At 40.7% G+C, this 27,659-nt stretch overlaps 2 protein-coding genes and 1 long non-coding RNA gene across 4 annotated transcripts in view; 1 reads left to right on the top strand and 2 right to left on the bottom strand.

Annotated features, from left to right (window-relative positions):
- Positions 1–433: 433 nt before the first annotated feature.
- CCDC17 (coiled-coil domain containing 17) lies at positions 434–4,615 on the bottom strand. Its single transcript, XM_072974531.1, is given in 13 exon segments — positions 434–734; positions 736–825; positions 1,122–1,232; positions 1,309–1,519; positions 1,690–1,893; positions 2,039–2,136; positions 2,229–2,389; positions 2,603–2,719; positions 2,979–3,097; positions 3,186–3,269; positions 3,480–3,642; positions 3,739–3,961; positions 4,074–4,615. Coding segments are annotated over 13 exon segments (1,971 nt in total). The 5' UTR covers positions 4,398–4,615; the 3' UTR covers positions 434–668.
- LOC140700666 (uncharacterized) lies at positions 3,081–11,503 on the top strand. The gene is made up of 3 exons (XR_012079141.1): positions 3,081–3,707; positions 5,042–5,125; positions 10,843–11,503. It is a non-coding gene; the product is annotated as an uncharacterized lncRNA (long non-coding RNA).
- The window catches only part of GPBP1L1 (GC-rich promoter binding protein 1 like 1), a 46,862-nt gene continuing 25,766 nt past the window's right edge, over positions 6,564–27,659 (bottom strand). For both annotated transcript variants that reach the window (XM_072974538.1, XM_072974537.1), the window contains 7 exons: positions 19,010–19,082; positions 17,592–17,785; positions 11,090–11,230; positions 10,450–10,608; positions 9,341–9,465; positions 8,325–8,427; positions 6,564–7,486 (listed from right to left, as the gene is read on the bottom strand). In XM_072974538.1, the coding sequence (XP_072830639.1) occupies positions 7,334–7,486; positions 8,325–8,427; positions 9,341–9,465; positions 10,450–10,608; positions 11,090–11,230; positions 17,592–17,785; positions 19,010–19,082 (948 nt within the window). In that variant the 3' untranslated portion in view covers positions 6,564–7,333. The remainder of the gene's footprint in view (positions 7,487–8,324; positions 8,428–9,340; positions 9,466–10,449; positions 10,609–11,089; positions 11,231–17,591; positions 17,786–19,009; positions 19,083–27,659) is intronic.

Genomic DNA, 27,659 nt, shown 5'->3' with positions numbered 1-27,659 from the left:
CTGGGGCTTTTGGGGGGATGGGGTGGTCATGCCATACCAGTTTTGGCATAGGTGAGTACCAGGCCTTTGACCTTTGGTTGACACTGGGGTCTAGGACCAGGCCCAATAAGACATGTCCCCTAGGTTTCACCTGTGACCCCTCCGTGCCCCCCCCCCCCACCCTGGGCCAATTTGGGAATAACACTGGTTTGGGGCCCTGCCCTCATCTGTAAATACATAAGGCTACAAGAGCTCCCTATTTTATGGGGACCGAGAACCTGGAAAGCTTCCTAGAGGATGTCCTGAAGAAAAGCCTGGATTTGAATTAAATGGGCAGCAAGACTGGCTTCAGCAACAAAACAGGTGGGAATGAGTTTATCAGGTTCCTTTAGCTGGGACGAAAGACTCCCTGTGTCACCTTTCAAAATACTTACATGCCAGGCAGTACTGCAAATACCTGACATACTCATTTAATCCTCACATCAATTTTTTTTTTTAAAAAAACAAGGAGAATAGTAAAGAAAGGCCAAGTACTTGGCAGAAGTAGCTGTGGTTGGAGCTCATGTTTTATACTCACATCTGCTATTTGCTTCCAGATCTGTCAGAACCTGGCGTTGTGAAGCTGCAGGTCTGAGACTAGGCCCTAGTCCTGTGCACGTGAAGCTACTCATACCCACTTTCTCCTGGACTCAGGAAGCCAGTGGGGGTGGGTCAAAGCCATGGTGAGGGCCCCAACCCTCATCTCTATGTTTGACTGCCACTGAGGGGCTCTTCAGGTGGAGGGGGATCTACAAAGCCAGATGCTGGGGCAAAAGAGCTGGCTTCCAGTGAAGATGAGCTGGACACCTGTGGAACAAGGAAGAAGGCAGATCTTTAGCAAAAAGTTTATGTAGAGGTTAACAGCACAATTACTGGAGTCAGACTACCTTAAGAATCTCATCTGCTTACTGTGAACCAAGTTAATGTGCTCTCATTTCCGTATCTGTTTACACAGTAGTGCTTATCTAACAATATGTGAGGGTCACATGATTTGATTCACAGAAAACATTCAGTCGTGGCTTGGCACATTGTGGTCAACAAACACTGGCTATTAACCACAGCAACCATACCCGTGGTGCCTCTAGCTCTAGTTGGGCCCTCACCAGAGGTGGGTACTGGTACTCGTGGGTGTTTGCTGGATTGATCTCTGCCAGGGTCTGGACACTTGCATCTCTTGCATTCACCAGCCGCAGAAAGAGCTCAGCCTGACCCACCTGGGGAGAGGTGACATGGTACTACTGCATCTGCACCTTGGAGGCATAGACCCAGTCCCCATCCTCCACCACTCACCTGGGGAATCCCATTCAGCTGCCCAAGGCTAAGGCTGGGGTCCAGAGGAAGGGCCCTAAGTGGGAGCCGCCAGTGACCACTTAGCACCCTCTGATCCTTGTCAAATAGCATCAGTGAGGCCCAGGCCTTTGGCTGTGGTGCCTTAGCCCATGCCAGCCCCTGCCAGGCCTGGAGCTCACAGACCAAGGATACTGATGGTGAGGGTGGTAGTCTAGAACAACCAAAAAGAGGTATCAGGAGCCAGAAGTGGCTATACTCCATTCCTTGGACTTGGCCCCTTAGAGCCAGTGGCCCTGTATACAGATGAGAAAATCTAGCAGAATGAAGGACAAGCCTCAACTGCGGCAAAAAGCACCAATGTCATAATCCCTATCTACTAACCTGGGTATAGGCTGCCTGCTGGCAAGGATGGCACAGTTGCCCATGGGCCCAGGAGCTGGAGGTGGGGGCAAGCAAAGGGCTGGGGGCAACGTTGTGGTCCCTCCTGTATTCTGTCCATCTTGGGCCAAGCCAGTCTTTAGTTGCACCCAAATCCAAGAAGCCTCAAGGCCCCGCAGGAAGTCATAGAAAATGACAAGACCAGCCCTAGGAAACACAAGTCTCAAGAGCACTTAAACACACACCCAACTCCTCCAACCGGTTCCCCCACCCTAACTGGCCATAGTGAGTCTTCTTAACCAGCAGTGGTGACCAAGTCACAGAGGATGTCAAATGAGGGAGGAGGCCTCACCCAGGGTCGTAGGGTGCAGGGCCCAGAACATCAGTTGTGGGCAGGAGGAAGTGTGGATCCAGGCCTAGGTTCCTGGTCATGGCTCCAGGAAGCTGCGGCTGCGGGGGAAGAGAAGTTAATTCCTCCAGAAAACCTCCAAGGTGTCTAAGCTCCCCAAACTGCACAGAAGAGAACTGTCCCCACCCCAAACCTGGGTCCTCACAGCCTTTTCGGCGCCACCCCAGAATAAGGCGCCTGTGGAGTTTGAAAGCGGTGGCAGCGGTGGAGCCACTGGCGGCTGGAGGCTTGGGGAATCTTCCCTCCTTCTCAGGTGTGGGCTGGGATTGGCCACAAGTCTCAGCTCCCCTGGCCCTACGTGCAGAGGAAGAGTAGAATGCCTATGAACAGGATGCAGCAAGAAACTGGGCTAAGATGCCCCTCCCCCAAGAACCGTATTCACACGGACACCTGGAGAGGTGCGTGAACACGGTCTCATTCCCCCCGTGCATGGTCCCTCCAACCACTTCCTCTGAGCCTGGTCTGCTGGGGAGAGGTAGGCAGTGTGGAACTGCGGTGCTTACTGACCCCAGGGCACCCGGCCTGCGCCCCTCTGCATCTGCAAAGCCAGGATTTCTGCCTCCAGGCGCTGGTTTTCAGCTTCCACTACTAGAAGCTCCTTCGACATGGCACCTGTCCGTCTTCCTGCAATGAACAAGTCTGACCTGTTACCTCTGACCTCTCGTGACAAGCGGTCCACTTCTGAGCAGCTCTCCAGCCTTAGGACTCACTGGATAAACTTGGATTTGGCTAACATTCTAGACCATCGTCACAAAGACCAGTCTTCTACCTCGGGCTTTTGCTTATGTGGTTCCCATGCCAAAGACGCCCTCCCTTGCCGCCCTTTTCTCCTCCCAGGCCACCGCTTCCGACAGGCCCCCTCGGTTGGCCCCCTCCTGTTCACCCCTACGGGTCCGCGACCGCCAAAGCTCCAGAGCTGACGCCTCCACTTGCAACTGCCACATCCAGCCCAGAACGCCGGCGTCCCGGCCCCCGCCTCGAATGTAGGCCCCACGCAAGGCCCTAGGGAGTAGGGGACCAGAAGGCAGCAGCGTTTTTCCAGGATCCATCAGTGCTTCTCCCCGTGCTCGTCCCGGGGCCCAGACCTTACCCGATCTCCGCAGCCAGAGTCCCTGGGATGGCCTGTAGCGCCGAACAACACAGTTCCGCCTCTCCCAAGGAGTTCAGCCGGGTCCTGAGGTTGGGGCAGCCCGCGCGAAGACGGCGTCAAGGACCCAGACGCCCGGCCCCGCCCCTTCCTGACCTCACACTTGCGCGGCCTCCAGGAAGCGCCCGGACTTACGTCTCACGCGTCTCGCCCCGCCAGGCCCCGCCCCTTCCGCACCGGCCCCGCCCTCCGCAGGCTGGCTGCGCGGCGCTCCGGGGACCCGCACGCGGGTCTCACCCGGGCTCGGTCTGCAGCTGCTGAATGTGCGCCCCTAATACTTCTAGAGCTCCCCGCGTTCGCCCGGCCTCTGCCCGGAGTTCTCGAAGCTCCCGTTCCAGGCAAAATAGGCGTGATTTCCCGTCCCGGGTCCGGGCCAAACCTTGGAGGCGACGTCTCAGTTCTGAGGGGATAAGGGATCAAGTCAGAACGGGTCCGGGACAACCTCCAGACAAGGGGGAGCGCAAGGCAGGTCCCTAGTCCCCCTCTTTCCCCTCACCCTCGCCGCGTCGCTCCAGGGCCCGGCTCTGTGCCTCCGAGTCTGCCATGCGCCTTGCATGCGTCCAGTGCAGAGACCGCAGCCGCTGGTCGGGGCTCTCAGCAGCCTTGTAGGTGGGACCCCGAGTCGGCGCCTCTGAACGCCTCCAGGGCCCCTGTAACCCTCTGGGTACCTCTGTTATCCAGAATGGCATTTCCTGCAGGAACAGCCGTAGCCGCTGCACCTGGAGATGACAGTAACCTGCAATTTCTGTGTTGGGGTAATCTGACCCACGCATGATATATAGGTTTGGGTAGGATTCTCGGTTTTGACCCCGCGGGGAAAGCCAGGTGTACCTCCTCTGTTAGCCTCTTCAGGGCCAATTTGCTGGCCGCCTCGTCTGGGAGGCTCTGGTGTTCTTGGGCCTGGGGACAGGGTATGGACTGAGGAATCCTGAGAGTCAGAGTCACTTCAATATACACTCACGGCCATGGAGGGGCCCTGACCGCGGATACCTGTGGTTCAGTAGTTATTGAGGGCTGTGCTCCAACTGTCACCTCCCGGGTCAGACGGCCAATGCAGAAGCGCTGAGTGTGAGTGGCCAACAGGGCCCAGGAGCGGAAAACCATGTCACAGGATCTACAGGGCAGGAGCCCTGGCTCCCTAGAGTGGGAGGCCATGGGATGGGATCTCTTTCCCGACACCAGCCAAGACCTGCAGAAGACAGAACAGAGGGCAAGGGAAAGGGAGAGGAGGATGGAACAGACAAAGCCAAAGGCAGAGAGGAAAGGCCAGGTTTACCAGGTATATATAATCAAGTTTATGTTTGGGGAGGAGCCTTAGCTTCCTGGGCAACAACTACAGGTCTGGGCAGGTCTGGAGAATGAGCTGGAAGGCTTGGTCACCTAGGGAGATGTCCCTGGCTTGAAAAAATGTCATAGTCTGTTCCACCTCATTGCATGAGCATGGGCAAGTGTCTAACACTTGGTTTCTCTGCCTCTATCAATAAAGGGGATCACCTACCTCCTAGCCTGAGCTGGTATCACATACATTTTGGTCATTTGGTAGCCGCTGGCAGGGAAGTGTCATCTTGTTCATTCTTGTTTTACCCAAGTGGATGTAACCCAAGTTAGTGTCATTCTCCATTCCAAGGAATACTTGGGAAAGGAGAATGGCATTCTGCCTGGAAACCATGTCTTTACCCTAGATTGAAAAGCTTTTCCATGCACCAGGCATCTCTGGAAGCAACCACATCTTTTGTGTAATCAAGTCGCTCCCATTCCCTGATTTCCTGTTGTTGTTTCTTCCCCCCTTCCGACTACAGAGGGAAGATAGAGCACAGTCCAAGGAATAAAAGTTCTGAGAGAACACAATGCATCTATCAGAAGAGGGAATCAAATACTGAAAGGTACCTCTTCACTCAAGACTGGCCAGGGGCCATGTAGGCCCCTTTCCTGCTGGCCAAATCTCCCGCCATCTCCCCAAGTATGTGAATCCAATAGAGGCAGGAGCTTCTGACTTGGAGCTTCTGACCTAGCCCTATGTTTCTAAGTAAGTTCCCCTTTTTAAACAAGACTGGTAGGTCCTGTCCCCCAACCCCACCACCCAGGTGTATTAAGACCAAGCAGCAGGTTACAAAGTATTTCAAAGTATGTAATCTCAGTTCAGTTCAATTCTAAGTGAGAAAAGGGGTACCTTTTTAGAAATTTGTTCTGAGAAAGCTATTGAGTGGCAAAGCCCAAGCCCAAACAGGATATTTCTATCTCAACTTACTTCTCATTTCCAGTTTATACTTTGGTAACTTACTTCCAAATTTTACTATCTTTATTATTTTTCCCTTATTGAAATCCAGGACCTCATGCATGCCAAGCACGTGCTCTACCCCTGAGCTATACCTCTCATCCTCTATTTCACTGATTTTAAGATGCACATTTTTTCATGTTAACAGTGAAATCAGGATTTACAATTCACGGAGTGTCATAACTGGCAAGTTTTCTCATTAGTACATAAAATGTCTTAAAATAGATCTTTCTCAACCATCATTTCCATAGTTCACACAGCGAATGCTCATACCAACAGCAGGAGAGACTATAGTACATTATGGCACGTAGGATCTCTGCCTTCCTAGCCTTTAGAATCTAGCAAATATACTGGTTTCTCTGCCTCTAGCTTCCACTCCCCTTCTGGAGCCCACACTCTTAAGTTAGTTATCTAACAAGTGGTCAGGCCTGTTACTCCTCTGCTTATCTCCCACTAAGGGATGACCTTGGGCTTCCATATCCACTAGGGACCACGTGCTGTCCCTAGTGGATGGCCAAAGAGTGCCAGTGTCAGTATCTGTTGTTAAACTTCTAATTGTCCATCAGATCTTGGCCTAAGGTTTCATTTTCAATATAATTGTTTCTTCTCTTCCCTACTGGGCCAGGCACTCTTTGCATCGCCAGGGCCTTGCACAATGCCTCGGACACACAAGAGCTTAGGAAGTATTTGTTGAGTTGAGAAAAAAAAAAAACCTTCCTTCACTGTTCACCCAGCCAGCACTGGCTCACACTTGTCCCCTCTCTGTTCTTATTTAGCAAGAAAACTGAGGCACAGGCTTCCTTAAAATAGGCACACTGGTAAATACACGGGCAGTGAAAAACAGTTTCAGGAAGGAAACTTGGGTTTGTGACTTTATTACTGGTAGTTTATTGCACAGCTTTTTCTGCATCAAAAAAGTATCTGCTAAAAGGAGAAACAGGCGCATCTGAATTTAGATTACCCTCAGCCCTCAAAAAGTAATAATTCCCCTAAAAAACAATCCATTCATCTAATTTTAAAGAAAATATACTTCTTACACAAGACAATCCAAATTGATGCAAAATATTTATTCCAAGTTAGTTATTTTATGCAGTAGTTTTCTCCCTCAACAGACCTGTGATAACCACATCTTTTAAATCTGTAAATAATGTTATCAAAATAATCTTAATCTTTGAAATCTCACAAAAATTTATATTTTACAATCCACCCTGAATATCAAGGCTGCAAGAATAACACAACATTTCCTATATCCAAATATTTTACAGCTGTACCCAGAAAGGAAAAAAAAGAAAGAAAGAAAAAAAACAAAAAAACCAAAAAACCACATATACTTGGTTAAGGGCTAACGTTACCCGAGCAGCCAAAAATAAAATAAAATATCCAAATTATTAGCATTAATTTAATACAATTATAATTTCAATAGTCACTTTGTCATTGACAATGATTGCTTGAGCACAGGGGTGAGTGCCCCAAGGGCTGGTAGTAGAAGCTGTTGCTGCAGACCAGTGTCTCCTCCCCTCTGCACTGCCAGCTCCCACCTGTGCATCGCCCCGTATATACTGTGTGTATGTGTGTGTGTTAAAAATCTTTCCCACCACACAAAGGTCTCTCTACTAAGCAGCTAACAGGGAAGAACAACAACAAAAGCTAAACAAGCCAATCGCTCTCTCTTTGGGATATGATTATTTGCCTTGTGCACAAAGTATTTAACAACAACATAAGAAAAGGAAAAGGAATAGAACGATTGCTTCTGTATAATCCCTAGACACACAAGCTGAGTTTACTGGGTCAGATTTAACTGTAAGCATTTATATGCCTACTTCCAGGCATCGTCATCAGATGTTTCACTGCTACTGGTTTCCGTGTCCAAGTCCTCAAACTCTAATTTACAAGTGCTTCTCCAAGGGGAGAACAGGCTGGAACTTCGGCTCTGCAAGAAGCCATTCTTCCCAAAGCCATTTCTTCTCAGCTGTGGTTGGCATGGGAAAGAAAGAAAAAGGACAACCATCAGTAACTACACTGGCCCACGGGACCTGGGAAAGGCCAATCCTCAATTCAACTCTAGGCAGAATGTAGAGGGGGACCTTTCCAAGAAATTGAAGATTTCTCACAGGAGTGCTTTTCAAACTGCAATGTGCAAATGAATCATCTAATACTCTCCTGAAAATGCAGACTGATTCAGTAATGTCTGCGGAGGGTTTGAGATTGACTATGTCTCCAAGTTCTCAGGTGGTATGATGGGGGAACAGAGTTCTGAGTAGTGAAGTCTTTACATCAGCCTGTACTTAGGACTTAGCAGCACTGTTATTTATGCTTTAAGTACATACTACCAGAATGCAAGTTCTGCGAGGTATGTAGAGACCCCATTTGTCTTGTTCGTGGCTGTAAACCTTGGGGTCTGGCAGTGTTTTATTCAGAGAAAGAATCTAAGCATTTGTCGAAGAAATTCAAATAGGCTACCTGGCTTCCTGGCTCTGGCCAGAGGACTAGAGGGAAACCACGGGGCTGCAAGCACAGGTGGCTCGGCCTCCTTCCCTAGAGACCGAGCCTCGGAACACAGCGCTGTGGTTCTAAACACACTACTTTCTGCAATCTGCTAACTACGGACCTCTTTTTTTAATCTACCACTGGAGATCCCTATGGAGAATGAAATGTTCCTCTGTATTTCTACAATGGCAACTAAATGTTTTCTTTTTCAAGGTCCTTCTCTCACCCTAAACTGGGGCTCCTCAAGGGCAACAACTGTCCTGACTCCTTTCTCTCCTAGTCATTAACTGGTTCCCAGGAAAAGTTTATGTATGACGTACCTGCTCTGTCTTCATATGGAACTCTTTGAGCTCATCCTCTGTGAGGGGAAGGCAATTCTCGTCATTTTCAGGATACTCCTGCCATCCCATTGCTTTCAATAACCTGGTGCAGGCAGGCCAGACAAAGAAAATATGGTACCTTTAAGCCTAAGTGGGAATCCCACAACTTTCTAGAGCCCAGGGGCAGTGGTACCCACTTAGATGTTAAAGAAGAAACTTGGGTTTGTCTTTTCTTCCCAGTTGGATAAGCTTTAATTATGGCTACTTGGTGCCTGGAATTAAATGGGAGAATCTCACAGTTGTTCTTTCCAGAGCACAAGAGGTATAGCGAAGAGGCAGTAGAAGCAGCAGAAAATAAGACAGAATAAAGAAGAGTCAAACTGTCCCATAGACGAAAGAAATTTCACTTTGTCTCTTGTGAGCAAATGAGCACAGAGCCACATGTATCTTTTACTTTCATAGCATTGTGGGCTCCCCTCATAACCTTGTGATCTTGCTGACCCCTTTTAAAGTTCCTGTGGACAGGAGCCTCCTTTCAAGGAAGGTACTGCCATACTTCGCAGGCTCCATCTGCCGTCCAGTTGCCAGGCAGCTTGGCTGGCTCTGTGTTCAAGGCCCTTGTTTAAAGAACAAGCTCCAGACCTGGGGGCCTCATGACTCCCAAGGCCCCTTAAAGGGATCTTGAGGTAACTGCTCACTTAAGTCAGGAGAGGCCAAGGGGCCATGAAAACAGTTCTAGGAAACAGGTCTCACCCCACTCCCCACTTTCAACTAGAGCCATTAACTGAGTCTGAAGCTAAACTACAAGAAGGCCTTAGAAAGGATAGAGTGAAAAAGCTGGCTGAGTGTGTCATGGCATGCCCAGCGGGCAACAGGCCAACCCACAGCATACACACAGAAACTGTGGTGCTATGGGCACTTCTCTCTGTATGATGGACTCTGAAATGTCCTCTTAAGTATGTTCAAACTCCTTGTAGGCCATACACAGCATTCCTTGTGATCTGATCCTCACTTACCTGTGCTCTGCTTCCAGAGAGTGAGAGAGGACCTCCCCTTCCTCTTCTACTGGGATAGCAAGACCATTTTGATGACAACCCTCCTCTTCATTCTCCTTTGGTTCAGGTGTGCTATTGTCCTCCAACTGCGTTAAGGAAAGGAAGGACACATTTGGTTTAATGATCCTTTGGGGCAAGATAAGCAATCTATAAGATTAAGGAGTCAGAACCCAGGAAAGTGTTTTCTAGAAGAAAACCTCAGCCCAAAGGTTTTTTCCCTTTTAAAAATGAGAAACTGCTCACCTTGCTCAGATTTCCCAAGGATACCACCTGGCTACTATCTTAACTTCAGGTCATGTCAACTGTGGCAGATGCTACTCGATGCCCATGTGGTATCAATTTTCTATTCTTCCTCACTGGTTTGAATTAAGGAACCAGTGCTCTCAGCTTTTAGAGTTCACTTTCCTAGACTCCCTTGCAGCTAAGAGTGGCTATTTGACAGTTGGTCAATAAAAATGTAAGTGGAAATTGTAGCGTGGGCTTTTAAGAAAGCATTTTAAAAGGTACAGACATTCCTTTTCAGGTTTTTGGCTGTCCTTTCCCTAACTAGAATGTGGATGGGAAGCCTACAGGAGCATAATTACCCTAAGTCCAAGGTGATCAAAAGTTTGCAAGTTTCCTGGTAATATCAATGAGCTGTCATTAACTTCTTGGACTGGGAACTCTAACATTTCTGTTGCGGGATATTTGCACCCCCCCCCCCAAAACAACAAACAAAAACTCTTGTTTTATGGTTTTGTTTGTCAGATTTTCTTATATTATGATTTAATATAATCCTGAGAAGATTCTGTAATTTACCAACTTCTTACAGCATCCAATTCAAGACTTAAGCAGTGCTGCCCTGTTTAAGAGCATCAAGTCTCAAGGCAATTATTGAAATAAGCCTTATTTTGAAATATGCTGACCAAAGGATTGAATTCACTTTATCACAGGCTGTTATTCCTACAGACAAATCTCTGTACATTTAAAAAATGTGCCACACCTTTCTCCCTTAAGAACAAAAAGCATATATATATATATAAAACACAGAAAAATACTTAATGATGCCCCACCAAACCCTATGCTCTTACATCCTCCAGCTTCTCACAGTCTCTGCTCTCTGAGAGGTCTCCATTCCGGTCATCCTTCAGAGTCTTCAGGAACTCGCTCTTCCTGTCGGTAGTTCTGCGGGTCAACTTGGTCAGACGAGAAGAGCTGATCTCAATTGGAGGAGTGGTGCTGGAGGGACTCTGGGCAAATACCACAAATAGGTTGCTCCTGATAGCAAGGAGTTAAGTGCTGGGATGCTCTAGGTCATTTCTACATGTCACTGATTTTCAGAATCTGGTAGCCTTTATCTGGTAATTTATCACTCTTTTACCAAAAAACCCCCAATTCTTTTCATTTAAACAGATTTTAGCTTTGCAGGGTTTTTACAGTTAAGACTAGATGGCTTATACAGCACCTCTTTGATCTTTCTACAGATGCCAGCATAACGCCAGCACAGGCCAACAATGGTCTACCACAGGGCAACTATACCCCCAGAGCCCGCCCTGGCTACTGACCATCTCTGGATGCTAATGGGAACCATCAGTAAAGAAATGACTGTGAGCTAAGCACAGCTACAAAGGAAATGGAGCTAGAGCTACACGTGTCACACTGCATATGTCAATTTATGTCAATGGGAAACAGCAGCTTTAGAAAAGGCTGCTCGGCTTTATCCTCACTCACCTCTTTGGGAGAACTTAAAACTGTGCCACCAGCCAGTACTACCGGTTTGATAACAGAGATTGGACTGGTAAAAGCAGACTCCCGGCTAGAGGAAAGGGATCCCGATTTGTGTTCCATTCTGTTAGCTTTCCAGGCACTGGGCTACATGAGGAGAAAATAAATCAGTCAGAACAGCATGCAGACAAAAGCTCAGCTTGTAAGATCATCAAGCAAAGAGTGGAATGTTATGTGGGAATGAGTTCCCAGAGCTTGCCTGTCTCAATATATTTGGGAGGTATACAGCCTTCAAGGAAAAAGGCAGACAGGAACCATAATAGCCATGGGATATTAATAGGTAATTCTCAAAAAGAGAACTCTAGTCCAGTAAGCTTGGGAGATGCTAAGTTGAATAAAGTTCAACCACAGGTTTCTTTACTGTGTTATTTCTTAAAGCATTTAACTGTGTATGTGAATTTTAGAGGCAGATACAATACACAGCACTTTTCTAAACTTACTTGACCCCCAACTGGCTTCTTTTATGGTGTGTTTGTTAACATCTGATATAATCCTGACATCTTCCCCTCACTTTCTTCAACCACCCTCCCTGAAAAAGCACAATAGAAAAATCGCTCTTCTCAGGAATTTCATGGCAGGAAGCTAGATCCAGGTCAGAGTGGGCAATGTAAGTGTCTAGGCAATCCTGGTTTTTAATCCAGAGGCCCTTCTTTTGCTTAGCCTTGTGGGCCCTGGTCCCAAGCATGAGGGCAGCAAAGTTTAACTGGTATACTACATTTTTTTCTGAGCCAATCACTCTGTCTGAGGAGAATAGGGAAGATGAGGCACGTCAATGGAGTGAGTCTGAAGCAAGTAAAAAAAAGTCTGCTTCTCCAGAATGAAACAATCAGAACCAAGAGACCTCCAGTACAAAGGAACGGTCTGAGTGAAAAGAATTTCTTTCTTGTTATTAAAGAAGGTATGATAGGCTTTAGGAAAGGAATGAATCTAACAGAGTATCTACCATGTACTGGATGCCTGCCACAGTACTTTACTGAATTCTTAACCCAATCAGGTATTATATCTTTTTACAGAGAATTACACTGAAATTAAGAAAGTTATGTAATTTTCCAAGGTTACTCAACTGGTATGCAATACTGTTTTCCACAATGCCTCCAAAAAGAATGCGCAAGCAGGTAAGAGACAACACCCCAACTGGAATGAAGATTAAATTTTTTCTTGCACTGATGAAAATTAAAGATGGTAGCTTATTCAGGCTAAATATCAAAGATGATAGTTTCCCAGAGCTGCAGAGGGTCACCAGATGCCTTGTCTTTCTTTTACCTTTGCCATCTCAGGGCACAGAAACAGATGAGTTTCCGCCACAGCAGCACGACAGGTTTACCAGTGTTATATGCAACAGGATACCTACATCTCTGCCCAACTTTATTCCAACTTAATTTTCAGTAACTCAAGCACTATGTTAGATAGCTGGTTGCTCACTAGAGAAAACAATTATGCCCTGGGCCCCCTTTATTATAGGAATTATATATGTAGAAACCACTAAAGTGAGGTACAAACTATTATGTATAAAAGAAGCTATGAGGATATATTGTGTAACACATGGATTATCGCTAGTATTTTACAGTAACTATAAATGGAATATAACCTTTAAAAATTATGAATCACTATATTGTTCACTTGTAACTACTATATATTGTACAGCAACTATACTTCAATAATAAACAAATAAATACATAAAATAAAGGGGGGAAAAAAAAAGAAATCCACTAAAGCAAACCACGTATCAACCACTGTTTTCTTTCTAAAATACCCTGTCCTTTCCTCTAAATTCCAAATCAATCCCAACTCTCCACCTCAAATAATCTTGCCTTCTCATAAAGGACTGAGAAGTTGGAAGTCATTGGATCCAATCTTTCCCCAATTCCCACCTTTGCATCTCAAATTCCTTTGATAGCTCCCCCTCTTCCCATCTGTTTATTCTCATTCTTTTGTGAATTTATCAATTACTTCTCCTTTGTATCTCTAATCTTCTCTCCTCTTCTTCCATTTTATCTATAAACATGCTAAGCCACTTTACTGAAGCCAAGGGGAGAAAAAAACCAAAGTTTTTTTTTTACCTCATATTACCATCCTTTTATTGTCGAACTTTGCTGCATAAGTCAGTATCTGCTGTCTTTCACCTGCTCATTATTACTATTTAATTCTCCACAATACTCACCTCTGTCCCTATTTTAATATGACAGCTCTTTCAATAAATAAGCAAAAATCTTGTCCTCATATTACAAGGCTAGCTTTAAAAAAATCTGTTTTGGTGGAATGAGAGATTACTGATTATCCATCTTTTTTTAAAACATTTTTTATTGATTTATAATCATTTTACAATGTTGTGTCAAATTCCAGTGTAGAGCACAATTTTTCAGTTATACATGAACATATATATATTGTCACATTTTTTTCTCTATAAGCTACCATAAGATCTTGTGTATATTTCCATCTTTTTTGAACCTGTCCCTCTTTTCCTTCTCAATTCCCTGATGCTTCACTCTCTTCTCACCTCCTGAATTCCTTCCAGTCTCTTCAGCGGATGGAGGCATACTCCAGGGATCTAGCCTCAGTGCTCTTCTGCTGTAACATGTTACTAGGTAAACTTCATTAGAAAAACTAGTTATTTGTAACTGTTTAATCACTGAAATTGTTAAAATCATGCAGATAATATGACCCCTAAATTCTCACCTGAGCTTTCATAAAAACCTTCATCATTTGGCTTTAGTCTTACTTCCCTCCACCACTTCCCAACTACTAGCCATATTTAACTACTTGTCTTTACCAAACATGGCATGTTTTACTTCCGTATTTTTTTAGGTAACAAATAGTTCCTTCGCCTGGAATGCCTCACCTACTTGCTCCCTAATAAACTCCTACTGTTTTTAAACTACCATTTAATGACAACTTGGGATATGCCAGTACTATATTCCAAGTACTTTCTAAAGAGTAGCATGAAGTCTGACTCTAAAACCTGAATTCTCGTCTTTCTCTCTCCTTCTAATCCTTCAAGATGGGAAGCATTCTGGGGCAGTTGGAAACAACCCTGGTTTGAAGTCAGACAAACCTATAACTTTATTAGTGATGCAATCTCAGATTACACAATTTTCCACACTCTAGGCTTAGAGTAAATGTTATAATATGTAAAAAGCCTAGTGAATATCCTGGAACATAGTAAGATGTCAACAGACGGCAGATCTCTTTTCTTGGCCACTTCAAAACCTAGTTCCTGTAATGACCTTATCTGTAAAGACTCAGAGGACTCTCTCCAGGCAGAGCACGCAGAGGAGTACAATCCGTCTCTTCACTAGACAGCAACTATGAGATTGTTTTGTACCTCTAGTGACATATAGTTTTTAGTACACAGATACTCAATGTGTAATAACTGTTGAACACCTAGAGAAAATGAATGAACAGATAAACTGACATTTGCCTACTAGTTATCTCATCTCTTCCTTCAACATCTCACATTCAAGGGTCCCAGAACCACTCTCATCAACTTTTCCTGATAACTCTTCTTTCTCTCTTCTCTACCCCCAGTGAAATGGTTCCAAAGTTATCCCAGTTTCCTGGGGAAGAATGCTCTGTGTCCTGTTTTCTTCCTCTGTCTAATTTGCTTCCCACTGTGTGCCATCACCACCTCCCTCCTCTACCCACTTGCACCATCCCTGTTCAGGCTTTACTATCTTTTACAAGGACAGTATAGCAAACTTTACATTAGCTTTCCTTTTTCGTTCAATCCTCAGATCAGTTCTATACAATAGGACTAGACAGATTTTAAGCTCTGTGTTATGAGTTTTATCCTTCTTTGTGAAGCCCTTTAGGATATGACGCTGTCTCACTCATGTACACTCTTCTTCTACAGGTTGACAGAATGCCCGGAGACATTTCAAATGAAGTAACACTTATGAAAACTCTAAAGGAATAGAACAAAACAAATGTGCTGGCATTTGATAATAACTTCCATTTATTACCACTTATTAATGGTAGTTTTAAATACTTCATAAAATTTTCTCACTTACTCCTCAAAACCCCTTAAAAGATAGGTACTATTACCTCCATTTTATAGATTATAAAATTGAGACTTAGAATGTTAGAAACTTGTCCAAATCCAAGGTCTTATCAAGAAGAGGGAGCGAAGTGGAATCTGTCTGCCTCAAAGCCCTGCTGTTAATTTCCACACTACACTGCTTCTCTCTTTATAGTAGTTGCTCTCTTGACTTGAATTCACATTCTTTTCCTTCTACATTGGAGGAACAAATATCCTAAACCCCTTTCAAAAATAATTCCACTTGTCAATCAGTTTATTCCCACTCATTTCTTCTTGGGTCATGATCCTTTTAATGATCTTTCAAGTTGTCCCTAGAGGCTTCTAGCTACAGATTTTCTCCATCCTTTCACTTAACTCTATACCACCTATATTATTCTGTTTCTGTTTACTGTCAAAGGTGCCACTACCACCACTTTCACCCACATAATTCCTGAATTCTCTGAAATCTTGTTTTTCAGCCCTTAAATGTACTCTCGTAAAACCTCAAATGAAATGTCACCAAAACCTTTCCAACTCCTAAGGTCCCGTTTTTTCAGTTATTCCTTCAACTTAACAGCAGCAATTGACAAGTGCTAACAACTCTGGCTGCTATCTTAAACTCACCCACCTCGATTTCTGTGGTGACATACCTTTTTTCTATGTCTGAATCACAATTTCTCAGTCCTACTGATTACACTGTTATTTACCTATTTATGGAATATTAAATATGTCCCTAAGTCTAATTTTCCCATTTTTCTATCCTCTTTCCCTTAGAGATTCTATCTACTCTGAGAACTTCATTATCACTAGAATAATAACCCTTAGTCCTGATATCTCTCCAGTGCTACTAGGAAGAATTAAAATGGTTCATTCACTATCCCTCAAATATGTCTAGTGTTTTGTTTCCAGAACTTTTTACATAACTACCTCTTCTAATTAGCAATATTCTCCAGACATTTTCCTGCACATCCAAATCTGGACCATCCTCCAAAGATGATTTCAAATTATAGTTTTTTTGTAAAATTTTCCTTGATGGTCATAGTCTAAGCTGACCTTGCTCCTCTGAACTGCGTAAATAAATAGTGTTTAATTAATTTAGTTATTCCGTATCTGTTCAAGATTTGTTTTAGGACCTGTTGTTATTTTATTTCATACACAATCATATGACCTTATATTGTTATAGCCTGTCATCTCAATTAGACTTTCAGCTCATGGGAGGGTCAGGACCAATGTACTTCTTTGTTCACCAAAGTGCTTGCACATAGAGAAAAGGGAATTAATACTGTGTTCTTTTTTCCCTTCAATAACAGTAAATTCTGTTTGTTTCCTTGCAGTGGCTGGAATTGATTCAAGCAATTATCATGTGCTTTTGTGAGGGTGCTAGGGATACAAATATGAAAAGGACCTAAAGTCCTTAAGGAGATTACAACCAAATGAAGAAATAGATGCAATAAAGTATTATTATAAATATTGTGATAAGGGACAGAGTGCTACTCAATCAGAGATACAAAGCTTAATCAGACCTTTAGATGTATGAGATAGAAAAGGATTCACAGAGAGGATGACATAAACTTGAAGGATAATTTCCCAGGTAAGAGAAAGAAAGAGCAGTAAAATGTAAAAGATAGACTGGGCTTAGACTATAAAGAATTATACATGCCACCACTAAGGAGTCTGGACATTATAAGATCAGGGGTTGCTAAGTTATAACCCACAGGCCCAAACTGGACCAAAGCCTATTTTGTATGGCCCAGAAACTAATGGTTTTTTACATTTTTAAAGGGTTGGAAAAAAAAAAAGGAAAAGAAAAAGTTACAAAAAGATCATATGTCATATGTGACCAGCAAAGTCTAAAAACCTATTATCTGGCTCTTTACAGACAAAGTTTACCAACCCCTGCTATATAGATGGTTTTAAATCACTGAAGGGATTTAATGGGAAAGGATGTGATATATTCAAACTGTTTTAGGATAATCATTCTGGCAGCTCTGAGGACAACATTATGGAGAAATGAGGGAACAGAAGAGTACACTACAACAGTAAATGTGAGATGACAAGGGCATAGGACATCAAAGAGGGAAAAACTGACAGGGACTTTGTAACTGCCTGGTAGAGGGGAATGAGTAACGAGGAAGAAGAAAGCAGCAGCCCTGATATTCAGCTAAGTGATCAAAAATGGATGTTGATGTTATTAATGAAAACAGCAAATGAGGAGAAGTAGGCTTATGAGATGAACCTAATGAATATGAGGGGCCTACAAAAATACAGTTGGCAGCAGCAGAGTTTGGAGGCAGTACAATACTATGCATATAACTTAATGATACTGAATGAGTATCTGGTGAATGTCTCAAAAGGAAAAAATTACTGAAAAATTTTCTGATTTATTCCCCAACTTCTGCTGTGTAAGATTCTTATACTGATTCCAAATCATACCTTAGAAGGAGGTGGTACAGGCTTAGGAACCAGGTTCTTATAGACACTTGGAACCATGGCTGACGATTTGTTTCCATTTGCATGGTGAGATCCTGGTGAGGTGAATGCAGCAGAGAAAGCAGCAGCAGGATCTTCTTTGGAAACTTTTTTGATGACTAGCATTTTGGAGGGCTGCTTGGCACTCGGTGGGTTTTCTGTGAAATACAATGGTGGAAAGATAAAACAATGTCAAACCTATTGGTTAACATGAAGCACAGGTCATACAAAGGCCTTATTTTCATGAACAGCTGAAAGCTGAGACTAAGGGACAAACATTTCCTAGTCTGAGCATAACAAATACTTTTCAAAAGTGACACTACTCAGAAATAATAGGAAAACAGGCAGCATCTGAAGCACTTGGTTCTAAATTCATAATCAACCAAGAAGCCCGAAGATGTTAGCAGTCTTTCGGGGCATAATATGTCTAGTGTATGGTGTGATCACTCAGGCATAGACCAAACAAGAATATATCCAAGGGTGGCGAGAGATGAGGAAATTGGAGAAAGGAGTCTGCCATGGGACCTTCTGATAAGGCAAACTAGAGCAACGCTATACGCCATCAACAAAGAGGAAACGGTACAGCAATTGCCCTTAATCCTGTAACTGAGGTCCAAACCTAGTATTCAGATATGTTAAGGCCTTCCCAGTAAGATTCTTGGTTGCTGAACACGTCTAAGGTACGGACTAGGGCAGTCCAATCTGTAAATGCCGAAGATCCTAATGCCACAGGATTAGGCTCGGTATGAAATACATTGATTTGTCTTTTGATTTTTTGTAAGGCTAGTTATTTCCAACATATACATATGTGTGTATTTATATATGTTTCTCCTTGCCCTATACTACAAGAATAATTTATAATTGCCAGAAACAAAAGAAAACCCCCCAAACTCAGCAAATGGAAACTGGTTGAACAAAATGGTCTGTAGGATATAATATTATACAGCCTATCAAAGAACATTTTTAGAAGAGTATTTATTTAGTAACATGAAAGAATGCTTAAGAATATATTGGTATGTCTACCAAACATTTAGGAGATGAAATAGAAACACCTTAAAATTTAATTGTTACCAGCAAATTAGCAATGTTACTACTAATTACTAATTAAAATTACTTCTTATGAGCATATGATATTATTCTCCCTTTGCTTAATATCTGCTTCCAAATTCAGGGCTCTACAAACTCTCAATTGTCTGCACTCTGACTTCACTACCATTACGTATCAATGGTACTTTGCAGGGGAAGTAAGAGCTAATACCATGTGCAAATGGATGAGATGAGAAACAAGAAATAAACAAACAAAAAGAGATAAAGAATTTTTGCTCCTCTCCCTGCTAAGAAAAATTTAAAGTTGTGCCTTTAAAATGGCAAAATCTACCTACCCCACACTCCAGAAGGGGTTCCAATAGGTCTGCATGGCTGATTCTGTTTGCCAGCTTCTGGATTCAAAGAAGGCTAGGAAAAAAAGGCATATTAATGGTTGATACAGGAAGCTATTCATTTTGGCACTTTTGGCACTTTTTGCAAAGTAGCCTTCACCATGAAACCTATCAAAGAATTATATATCAGCAGCACTTACTTAACACTGTATTCAAAATTAACAAATAAACAGAAGATACTGAATTGCCAAATCAGTAGGTCTTATATTAATCTCAGACTCTCTTGGGTTTCATTTCCTTTAATATAAGAAGATTTAAAAAAAAATTTAAATAAACAGACTAAATATGCAAGTTCTCATCTTCCTATAGGATATGAACGCCAAGTAATAAGGAGGCATAGAAAACTGAATGAACAAGAAAGTGGATTACTTTTTTCAGATTTAAGGAGGACAAATCTGGTCAGTGAAATATACAGTATTCACAGCAGTTCTAGTAAGACTGTTTTAGGGCAGAGGCACACCATGTACCAGGGACTGTGCTAGGAATACAAAGGCAATTAAGATAATTAAAAAGAACCCTTAATTCCCACAAGGATCACAGTTTCACTACAAAGATAAACTTGTAGACAAATAAATACAATAAAAGGTTATAGGGGCTATGTTAAAAATTCTCATTAGGGAAGAAGTAGTACTAAGGGAAACGTCGATTCTACTAGAAAGAGAAGTGCTATCAGGAAAGGTTTCATTAGAGGTGATTATTAAGAAGAGTCCTTAAAGATGAATTTCAAAGCTGGAAAATGGGTGATTCCAGGAACAGAATGCTCAATGAACACCACGATAGGAAAAACATGAAGAGAATAGAATATTCAGAGATCTATGAACAGTTCAGCATTAGTACTAGAGAAGGAGAGGATCCTTCTTTGGGGAAAGAGATGTCTGGCAAAGTAGGTTTAGAGCCAGATTGTGGAGTATTTTTAAGGCAGATTGGATTTTATTCTTTAGGTATGAGGATCCATCTCTCATGTAGAGTTAACATGATCCTATCACTAGTTTACAAGTTTGGTAGGAGCTTGAAGGATATATTTCAGAGGTTTAAATATCAACTAAGAGACTATTAGGAGACCAATTCCATAGTCCAGGAGAGTAAGGAAGGCAATAGGAGTACAGGAAAAGATGACAGGAAGGATGGAGAAGTGTTAAGGGCAATAGGCTGGACTTAATAACTAACTGTATAGAGGGTGTGAGAATGATACTGGTGTCTAAACCCAAACTTTACAATCTAGTACAGAGGAGGAAAATGGCTTTTTAGCACAACTGACTGTGGGACATTAAACAAAAAGTAGATGCCGAGACTCCACTACAGAGCTTTTGAATCAAAATCTCCAGGAGTGGGGCCCCAGCAGGTATGTATTTTCAACCAGTCAAGGGGAGACCCACTAGCATAGACCAAGCACAGACACAAAGTGAACTATTAACTCATTATATAAATGAACAGATCAGTGACAGAATATGGACAAGTAAACACATTCTTCTGGATGGAACAGGACAGACAGTAGGTGTCTATATGGATAAAAGCTATGTCTCCTTGTTTTTGTAGCCCTATGTTCTTAGTCACATTATACCTAGTATTTTCAGAAACACTGCCCCCATTTAGTAGGCATCTTCAATCCCTTTCCACTGATTTTTTAAAAACAGTAAAATATAACACAGATACAGAAAGCTGCATAAAACAAATGGGCAAAAAGTTCTTGTAATCATCACTCAACTTAAGCAACAGAATATTACCAGCCAAAACAAAAACAGTTTATAAGCCTCACTGAAAAAAAAAATCCTTCCCCCCTCTCTAAAAATAACCAGTCTCCTAACTTCTGGTGACCATCACTTCTCTTTTACCACCCAAGCGTGTATCCCTCAAACTATAGGTTTTGTTTCCAAAAATCATCTCTTAATTTACAGGTTTCGCTAAAAACATTTTATACCTCTGCATTTCCTACAAAATCGGTCATTGGTTCTAGAGGCAATAGGATCCCCTTCCCCCCCTTTTATTTTGGCAAGGTAACTACTTGCTGGTTTTGTGTTCTTTCCTTAGGAGACACCTAACGTCTGGCTGTGCTCATTTTTGTGATGTTAGCGGACACTGAGGCTCACAGTCTTAAACTATCAATTAACTACAAGCTACAAAACAACGATCATATATTTTATCATTCTTTCTTTACAAGTTAGTATATTTCCGTAAAAAGGAACTTCCTCTCATCTATTTGATGACTCAGTGGTATAATTCATATGGAAAAGACCAAATACATGCCTGGACTTAGTTACTAAGTTATTAATTGTATACGGGGTGTGAGAATGCCACTAGTGTCCCAACCCAAACTTCTAAGGTGAGGTATCATTGTGAACTTAAAGATTTAATCATATTTGATGTGATTCAAACATTTGAAGTTATTACCCCTTAATTGATGACTGAAATACCCCAAGTTTGGCCAGTGAGGACCTCTTCAATTTAGTTTCTGAATCCTTTTCATACAACTCTAATGGTCTTTAATTACTTCTTTGCTATGTAGTTTGACAAAATATTCCAAGCTTATCTTTAAATATCCTTACCAGAAATAGCATCTCAAGATCCTAATTTGGGCACTAGGGACACTCATTGTTATGGCATTGGTCATTGCTTTTAGGCCTTTTCAGTGGACAGAGCCTGGAAATATATATATAAACACATTTTTAAAGATGAAAATGACCTCATGATTTCTTATTGGTATTTCCCATTCAAATTGAGTGCCTTGGGGTTTTTACCAAACATCTTCTATTTTATATCTGTATTTCCATCCCTCTACACTAAGAATCCTGGTTTTTTAAGGACACAAGGCGTAGAATATGATCAATTGCTTTATTCCGTATTACAATAGCCTCAGAATAACAGTATCAATATTATACCACAAATATGGTTAATAAAATGTTGTTCTTAGACAATGGTATTTGTCTGTGACCTTTATAAATGAAATTTGACAGAGCATAAAATCCTTGGTTCACATTTTGAGTATTGAAATTGTTATTGCACTGACTTGTGTTGTCAGAGTGTATCTAATTTTCTTTCTTTTATAAGTCATTTGTTCTTTATGTCAGGATGCCCAAGATACCTTTCTTTTTTGCTTTGAGTCTAGTATTTCATAAGACTAAGTATTGCATGTTCTGGCTGTCCTTTCAATTTGTGGCTTCAAATCTTATTGTATTTCATGAAATTATTCCTGAATTATACTTGAATTATACTCTGTAGAATCTTCTGTAATTCTTTATAGAAACCTCAATTTGAAGTTTGTGTCATTTTTCCCCATGGTTAGATTCAGGTTATGAATTTTGGGAAGGAATTTATGGGGGTGGTATTGGATTCTCAATGCTTCACATCAGAAGGCTTGTAGATATGTTTGTTCCATGATTGTTGATGTTAATCTATTTTTTAAATCAACTAAAGCTTACATAAATACAATGAAATGCACCAATACTAAGTATACCATTCCATGAGGTTTTAAAAATACTTACACCTCCCAACCTCTACAAAGATAAAAAGTACTTCCTACCATCAGCAAGTTTCCTAATGCCCTTTCCCAGTCAATCTCCACTTCACACAGGCAATCATTGTTTTTTCTTTCCCACCACAGATTTGCCTGTTGTAGAATGTCATACAACTGGAATCATACAGTATGTACCCTTTTGTGTAAAGTTTCACTGAAATTCATTACATTGTTCTATCAGTCATTCTTTTTTATTACTGAGTAAGTAGTCCATTACATGATTACATCACAATTTTTCTATTTCTGCTATGACAGGCATTTCAGTTGTTTCCAGTTTTGGCTTGTTAAGAATAAAATTACAATAAACAAACATATACTTTCATTTCTCTTTAGTAAATACCTAGAAGTGGAAGTGGTGGGTCACAGGGTAGGTTTATGTTTAGTTTTATAAGAGAATGCCAGACATTCTTTTTCCCAAAATGGTTGTGCTACACTCCCACTAACAATGTATCAAAGTTCCAAGTGCTCAAAAAATGTCACCAAAGTTTAGTGTTTTCAGACTTTTAAGTATCAGTCATTGTGGTGGGTGTCAGCAGTATTTCACAGCGGTCTTAATTTGCAGTTCCACATTTCCCTTATGACTAATGACACCAATTTTTAAAAGTGCCTACTGACCGTTCATACATCTGCCTTTGTGATAGCGTTCAAATCTTGTTCATTTTTTAAAAATTGAGTTTTAAGAGTTATTCATATTATGGGTACAGGTCCCTTTTCAAATCTATGTTTTGCAAATATTTTCTCTGTGAAATGAATAGAAGCTTTAAATTTTTATGAAGTCTGATTTATCAATGTTTTTTCTTTATGGTTACTGCTTCCTGCGTCCAAAGAAATTTTTTTAATCTCCTATGCTAGAAATATATTCTCCCAAGTCTTCTTCATTTTAGGCCATACATTTAGGCCTATAATCCATCTCAAATTTTCTCTCTCTTTTTGGTATGCTATGTGGCAGAGGCAGATATATGTGTGTGTGTTGTTTTGGCACCATTTGTTAAAAATACATTTCTTTTTTCCCTTGGCCTGCTTTGGTACCTTTGTTGAAAATCAAATACCATATAAATGTAGGTTTTATTTTTGGGCTCTCTATTCTGCCCCACTATCACTCTATTCTTACAATAATGTGACATTATTTTGACTACTGTACCTTTATACAAAGTCTTCGAGTTAGGTAGTATAAATCCTCCAACTTTGTTCTTTTTCAAGATTGCTTTAGATATATGTCTTTCTATTGCAATATAAATTTTAGAATAATTTTGTCATTTTATACAAGAAAGCATGTTGGTTGTGGTTGTGCACAATCTATAGAGTTGACGTCCTGACCATGGTGAGTCTTCCATTTCAAAGCCTTCCATTCAAAACGGTATCTCTCTTCTTTTACTTCGACAATTTCTGTTGGCCATATTTTGTGGTTCACTATTGATGTCTCTCACATCTTCTGTTAAATTTAGTTCTAGGTAGTTTTTAAAGTTTTTTTTTAAATACAAAAGATATTTTATAAAACTCCATTTCCCAACTGCTTGTTGCTAGTGCAGCTGACCATCGAACCACACAGGGGTTAGGGGCACCAACCCTCAGCACAGTGGAAAATCCAAGTATAACTTATAGTTGGCCTTCCATATACATATGAGCTGTGGTTTTGTATCTGTGGAGTCAATCAACTGGGGATCATACCACAGTATTCACTACTGAAAAAAATCTGCACATAAATGAACACCAGTAGTTCAAACCTATGTTGTTCAAGGGTCAACTGTATATAAAAAATATAATTTTTTAATATTGACTTTATATTCTGAAATTTTGTTAATTCTGTATAGAGTCCTTAGGATTTACTATGTAAATAATCATGTCACCTGTGAATAGACACTTTCATTTCTTCCTTTTAATTTGTATGCATTTTATTTCTTTTTCTTGCCTTACTGCACTTGGCAGGATCTCCAGCACAATACTAAATAAAAGCAGTGAGAGTAAAATCCTAATACTACTCCCGAGCTCTGCTTTTATTCGAGAACTGGGAAGACTCAAAGATATGGCTACACTGTTGCTATCCTCTCAGAATCCCTTCTCTCCACAGATTTCCTACTCCTCAGGTTACATTAAAGTCTCTCAGTCCTACAAGACTCTACCCTCACACCTGGCTCCTCTTTCTCCAGGGAACAGTGTACTACTCATTGCCAATTCATTCTCTAATCCTTGGAAAGTCACATCAAACTGCCAAATACAAAGCTCTCTCCCACATTTAATTATAGCTACCATTTAAAAACCTAAATATGTCAAGGTCTGTGGTAAACATTTCACATCATTCAATGTATGTGATCTTTATTCCTCACTACAATGTTTCAAGGTAGGTATTACTATCCATCTAACAACTCAGGAAGAATTAGGGTTATTATACTTGTCCAATGTACCAATACAGGACTGTTAATTACATTAAACGAATACTATTTTAAAACAAAAAATAACTTTCTAATTATACAATGTATAGGAAAAAATAATATAGAAAACCCACTGTAAACAATTATGCCCCCAAATATCTTTTATTTGTTATTTTTAACTATTCTTTCTTCATACCCCGTTCTTCTTCAACCAAGTACTTAATTCTCCCTTACTGCTACTCCACAGGTTCTGCTCTAGGCCTCCTCTCTGAATAGATTACTCTACTCAGGTGACTGTCCATCCACAAATCTCAACTTCCATGTGCATATCTCAGATCTCACCAAGTCTTGGTACCAAGACTTCATTATCTGCTACCTTCCAATTCTGCTCCTTCTGTTTTTCCTTTTCAAATTAATTACTTATTCATCAATTTACTTTGCAAAGAAATCTTATTTTTGACTCTTCCTTCTCTAGTTACAATACCATGGTTCCAGTCCTTTAGATTTATCCTCCAAAACAAGATCCTTAACAACCTAATGTCTGTCAACAGGAAAATGGATACATAAACCTACTACATTCTCACAACAGAATACTCACTATACTATAGTGGGTAAGATATAGAGCAACTACTGACATTTTGGGCTGGTTAATCCTTTTTTATGGGGATGTCCTCTGCATGGCAGATGTTTGCCAACACTCCTGATCTCTACATACTAGATGCCAATAACGCTATCCCTAGTTGTGACAACCAAAATTTCTCTAGATATTGTCAAATATGCCCTGACAGAGGCAAACTTGCTCCTGGATTGAGAACCACTTGATCTAGAGCCCTATGCATCACTACAAATCTCAAACAATTTTAAGCAAATAAAGAGAATTAAAATATGATACCATTCATATAAAGATGAAAATACTGTATCATTTGATATATGAATGATATATATGACATAATAGATTGTTTATGGATACATTCATAGAATAGAAATTTATCAAAACATGCACGAGCAAGATAAAACACTAAAATCAAGATGGTGATTACTTCCAGTGGAAAGTCAGGAGAATACGTTAGGAAAGCTTCAACTGTATCTCTAATATCTTACCTCTTTTGTAAAAGACTGGCCCAGACAGAGCACATTTGGCAAAAATGTCACTATTTCACAAAGCTAGGTGATGTGCATACTTGCCTTTTTCTCCATACTTTCCAGTACACTTAGAATATTTTATAGAAACATAAATGCAAAATAAACTTGCCCTTACTGACCTTGTTCAGGTTTGATTTGACAGCAAACTTCCTTTTAAGTCATTTAGCAGGTGAACATAGATGCTGCCTTAACATTTTTCTTTCCATTGTCAATTCATTTTCTGGGAATGCCCAAGAACTAAGAGACCTTATTAAACTATGTCAATCAGTAGTATAGTACCTAGTTTAAAAGGTACTCTTAAGTAACTTCCACTTTATGCCACACCACTTCTTACTTCTTATAGTCTTTTTCTAACTGAGGCATGTAAGAAACTAAAACAATTAGGGAGTCCCAAATTTGTTTTCTAAATAGCTGGCTATGGTCATAATACAAGATGTATTTTAAATAAACATTCAGGTCAGATATAAATTATAATTACAGTAGGTTCACTTAATAAAAGTAAAAAAATTCATTTTCTAATAAGAATACAATTAAACTTTTTTGTTGTTGCTAGTTTGATGAGGAATTCACTAAGTTCTCAAAGTGTGATGAACAACAGAGATTTTTATTTCTTAATCACTCCCACTGGTCTTTCCTGGAATTACTTATACGTTTATTGAATAAATAATCAAAATTATAATTTAGTGTCATAATAATTTCTAGACTACTGAATCTAGGACATTCTGGACAAATATTTCATATGTCAGTACATTGTAGACCTTTCCATGAATAAAGTTTTGAAGGATAGGCACCTAGGGGTAGGCATTTACATTAATAAATAACATTTAAGGACCCCTAGGTCATCTGTTAAACTTAGGATAAGAGGGGCTGATGTCTAAATTTGACTCTTCAGTTGGCTTTGTTAACATAGTAAAATGTCTGTCATTGAAGTGACTGGCTTTTCTAATGTGCTACTTCAAAATAACTAAAGCTGCACTATTTTATATGATTGCCATTACCCAACATGTGATCGCTGTGCATGGAATGCGTGTAGTCTGTATTAAGATGTGTTACAAGTATAGAATATACAAAGGATTGTGAAGACCTAGTACAACAAACAACATAAATATCTCAGTAATTTAAAGATACTGATTATATGTTAATATAATAATTTGGACATACTTGGTTAAATAAAATATATCATTAATAATGGTAATATCATTGTTATCATTTTTAAAGGTGCACAAAAACTACTTTTGACTTAAGAGGTCAAAAGGCATGTAATTTAATATACAATTGCATCAAGCTTTACTGAATATACAGGCAATAGCTAAAATACTCCTAACTGCATGATCAAAGGGGAAAAAAACCCCTCTTATGATAGCTGGAGAAAGATAACTTAACATGCAAGACTACATTTTAAATAAAAATATCTGAATACTGAAACTTATAAAACTTAAAAGAAAAATGATAAGATTTTTTTAAAAAGTTTCAAAAGCATAAAGGTGAAAAACAAAGATTTGATAAAAGTTACACAAGAATTTTAGTCATCATCTTCATATTAATCAACTCCTTTCCTGTCCTTCCTTAA

Source organism: Vicugna pacos, chromosome 13 (assembly GCF_048564905.1).
Source record: "Vicugna pacos chromosome 13, VicPac4, whole genome shotgun sequence".
Classification (NCBI taxonomy): domain Eukaryota; kingdom Metazoa; phylum Chordata; class Mammalia; order Artiodactyla; family Camelidae; genus Vicugna; species Vicugna pacos.
The sequence above is the reverse complement of the archived record's forward strand: the minus strand, read 5'-3'. Positions and strand labels throughout refer to the sequence as shown.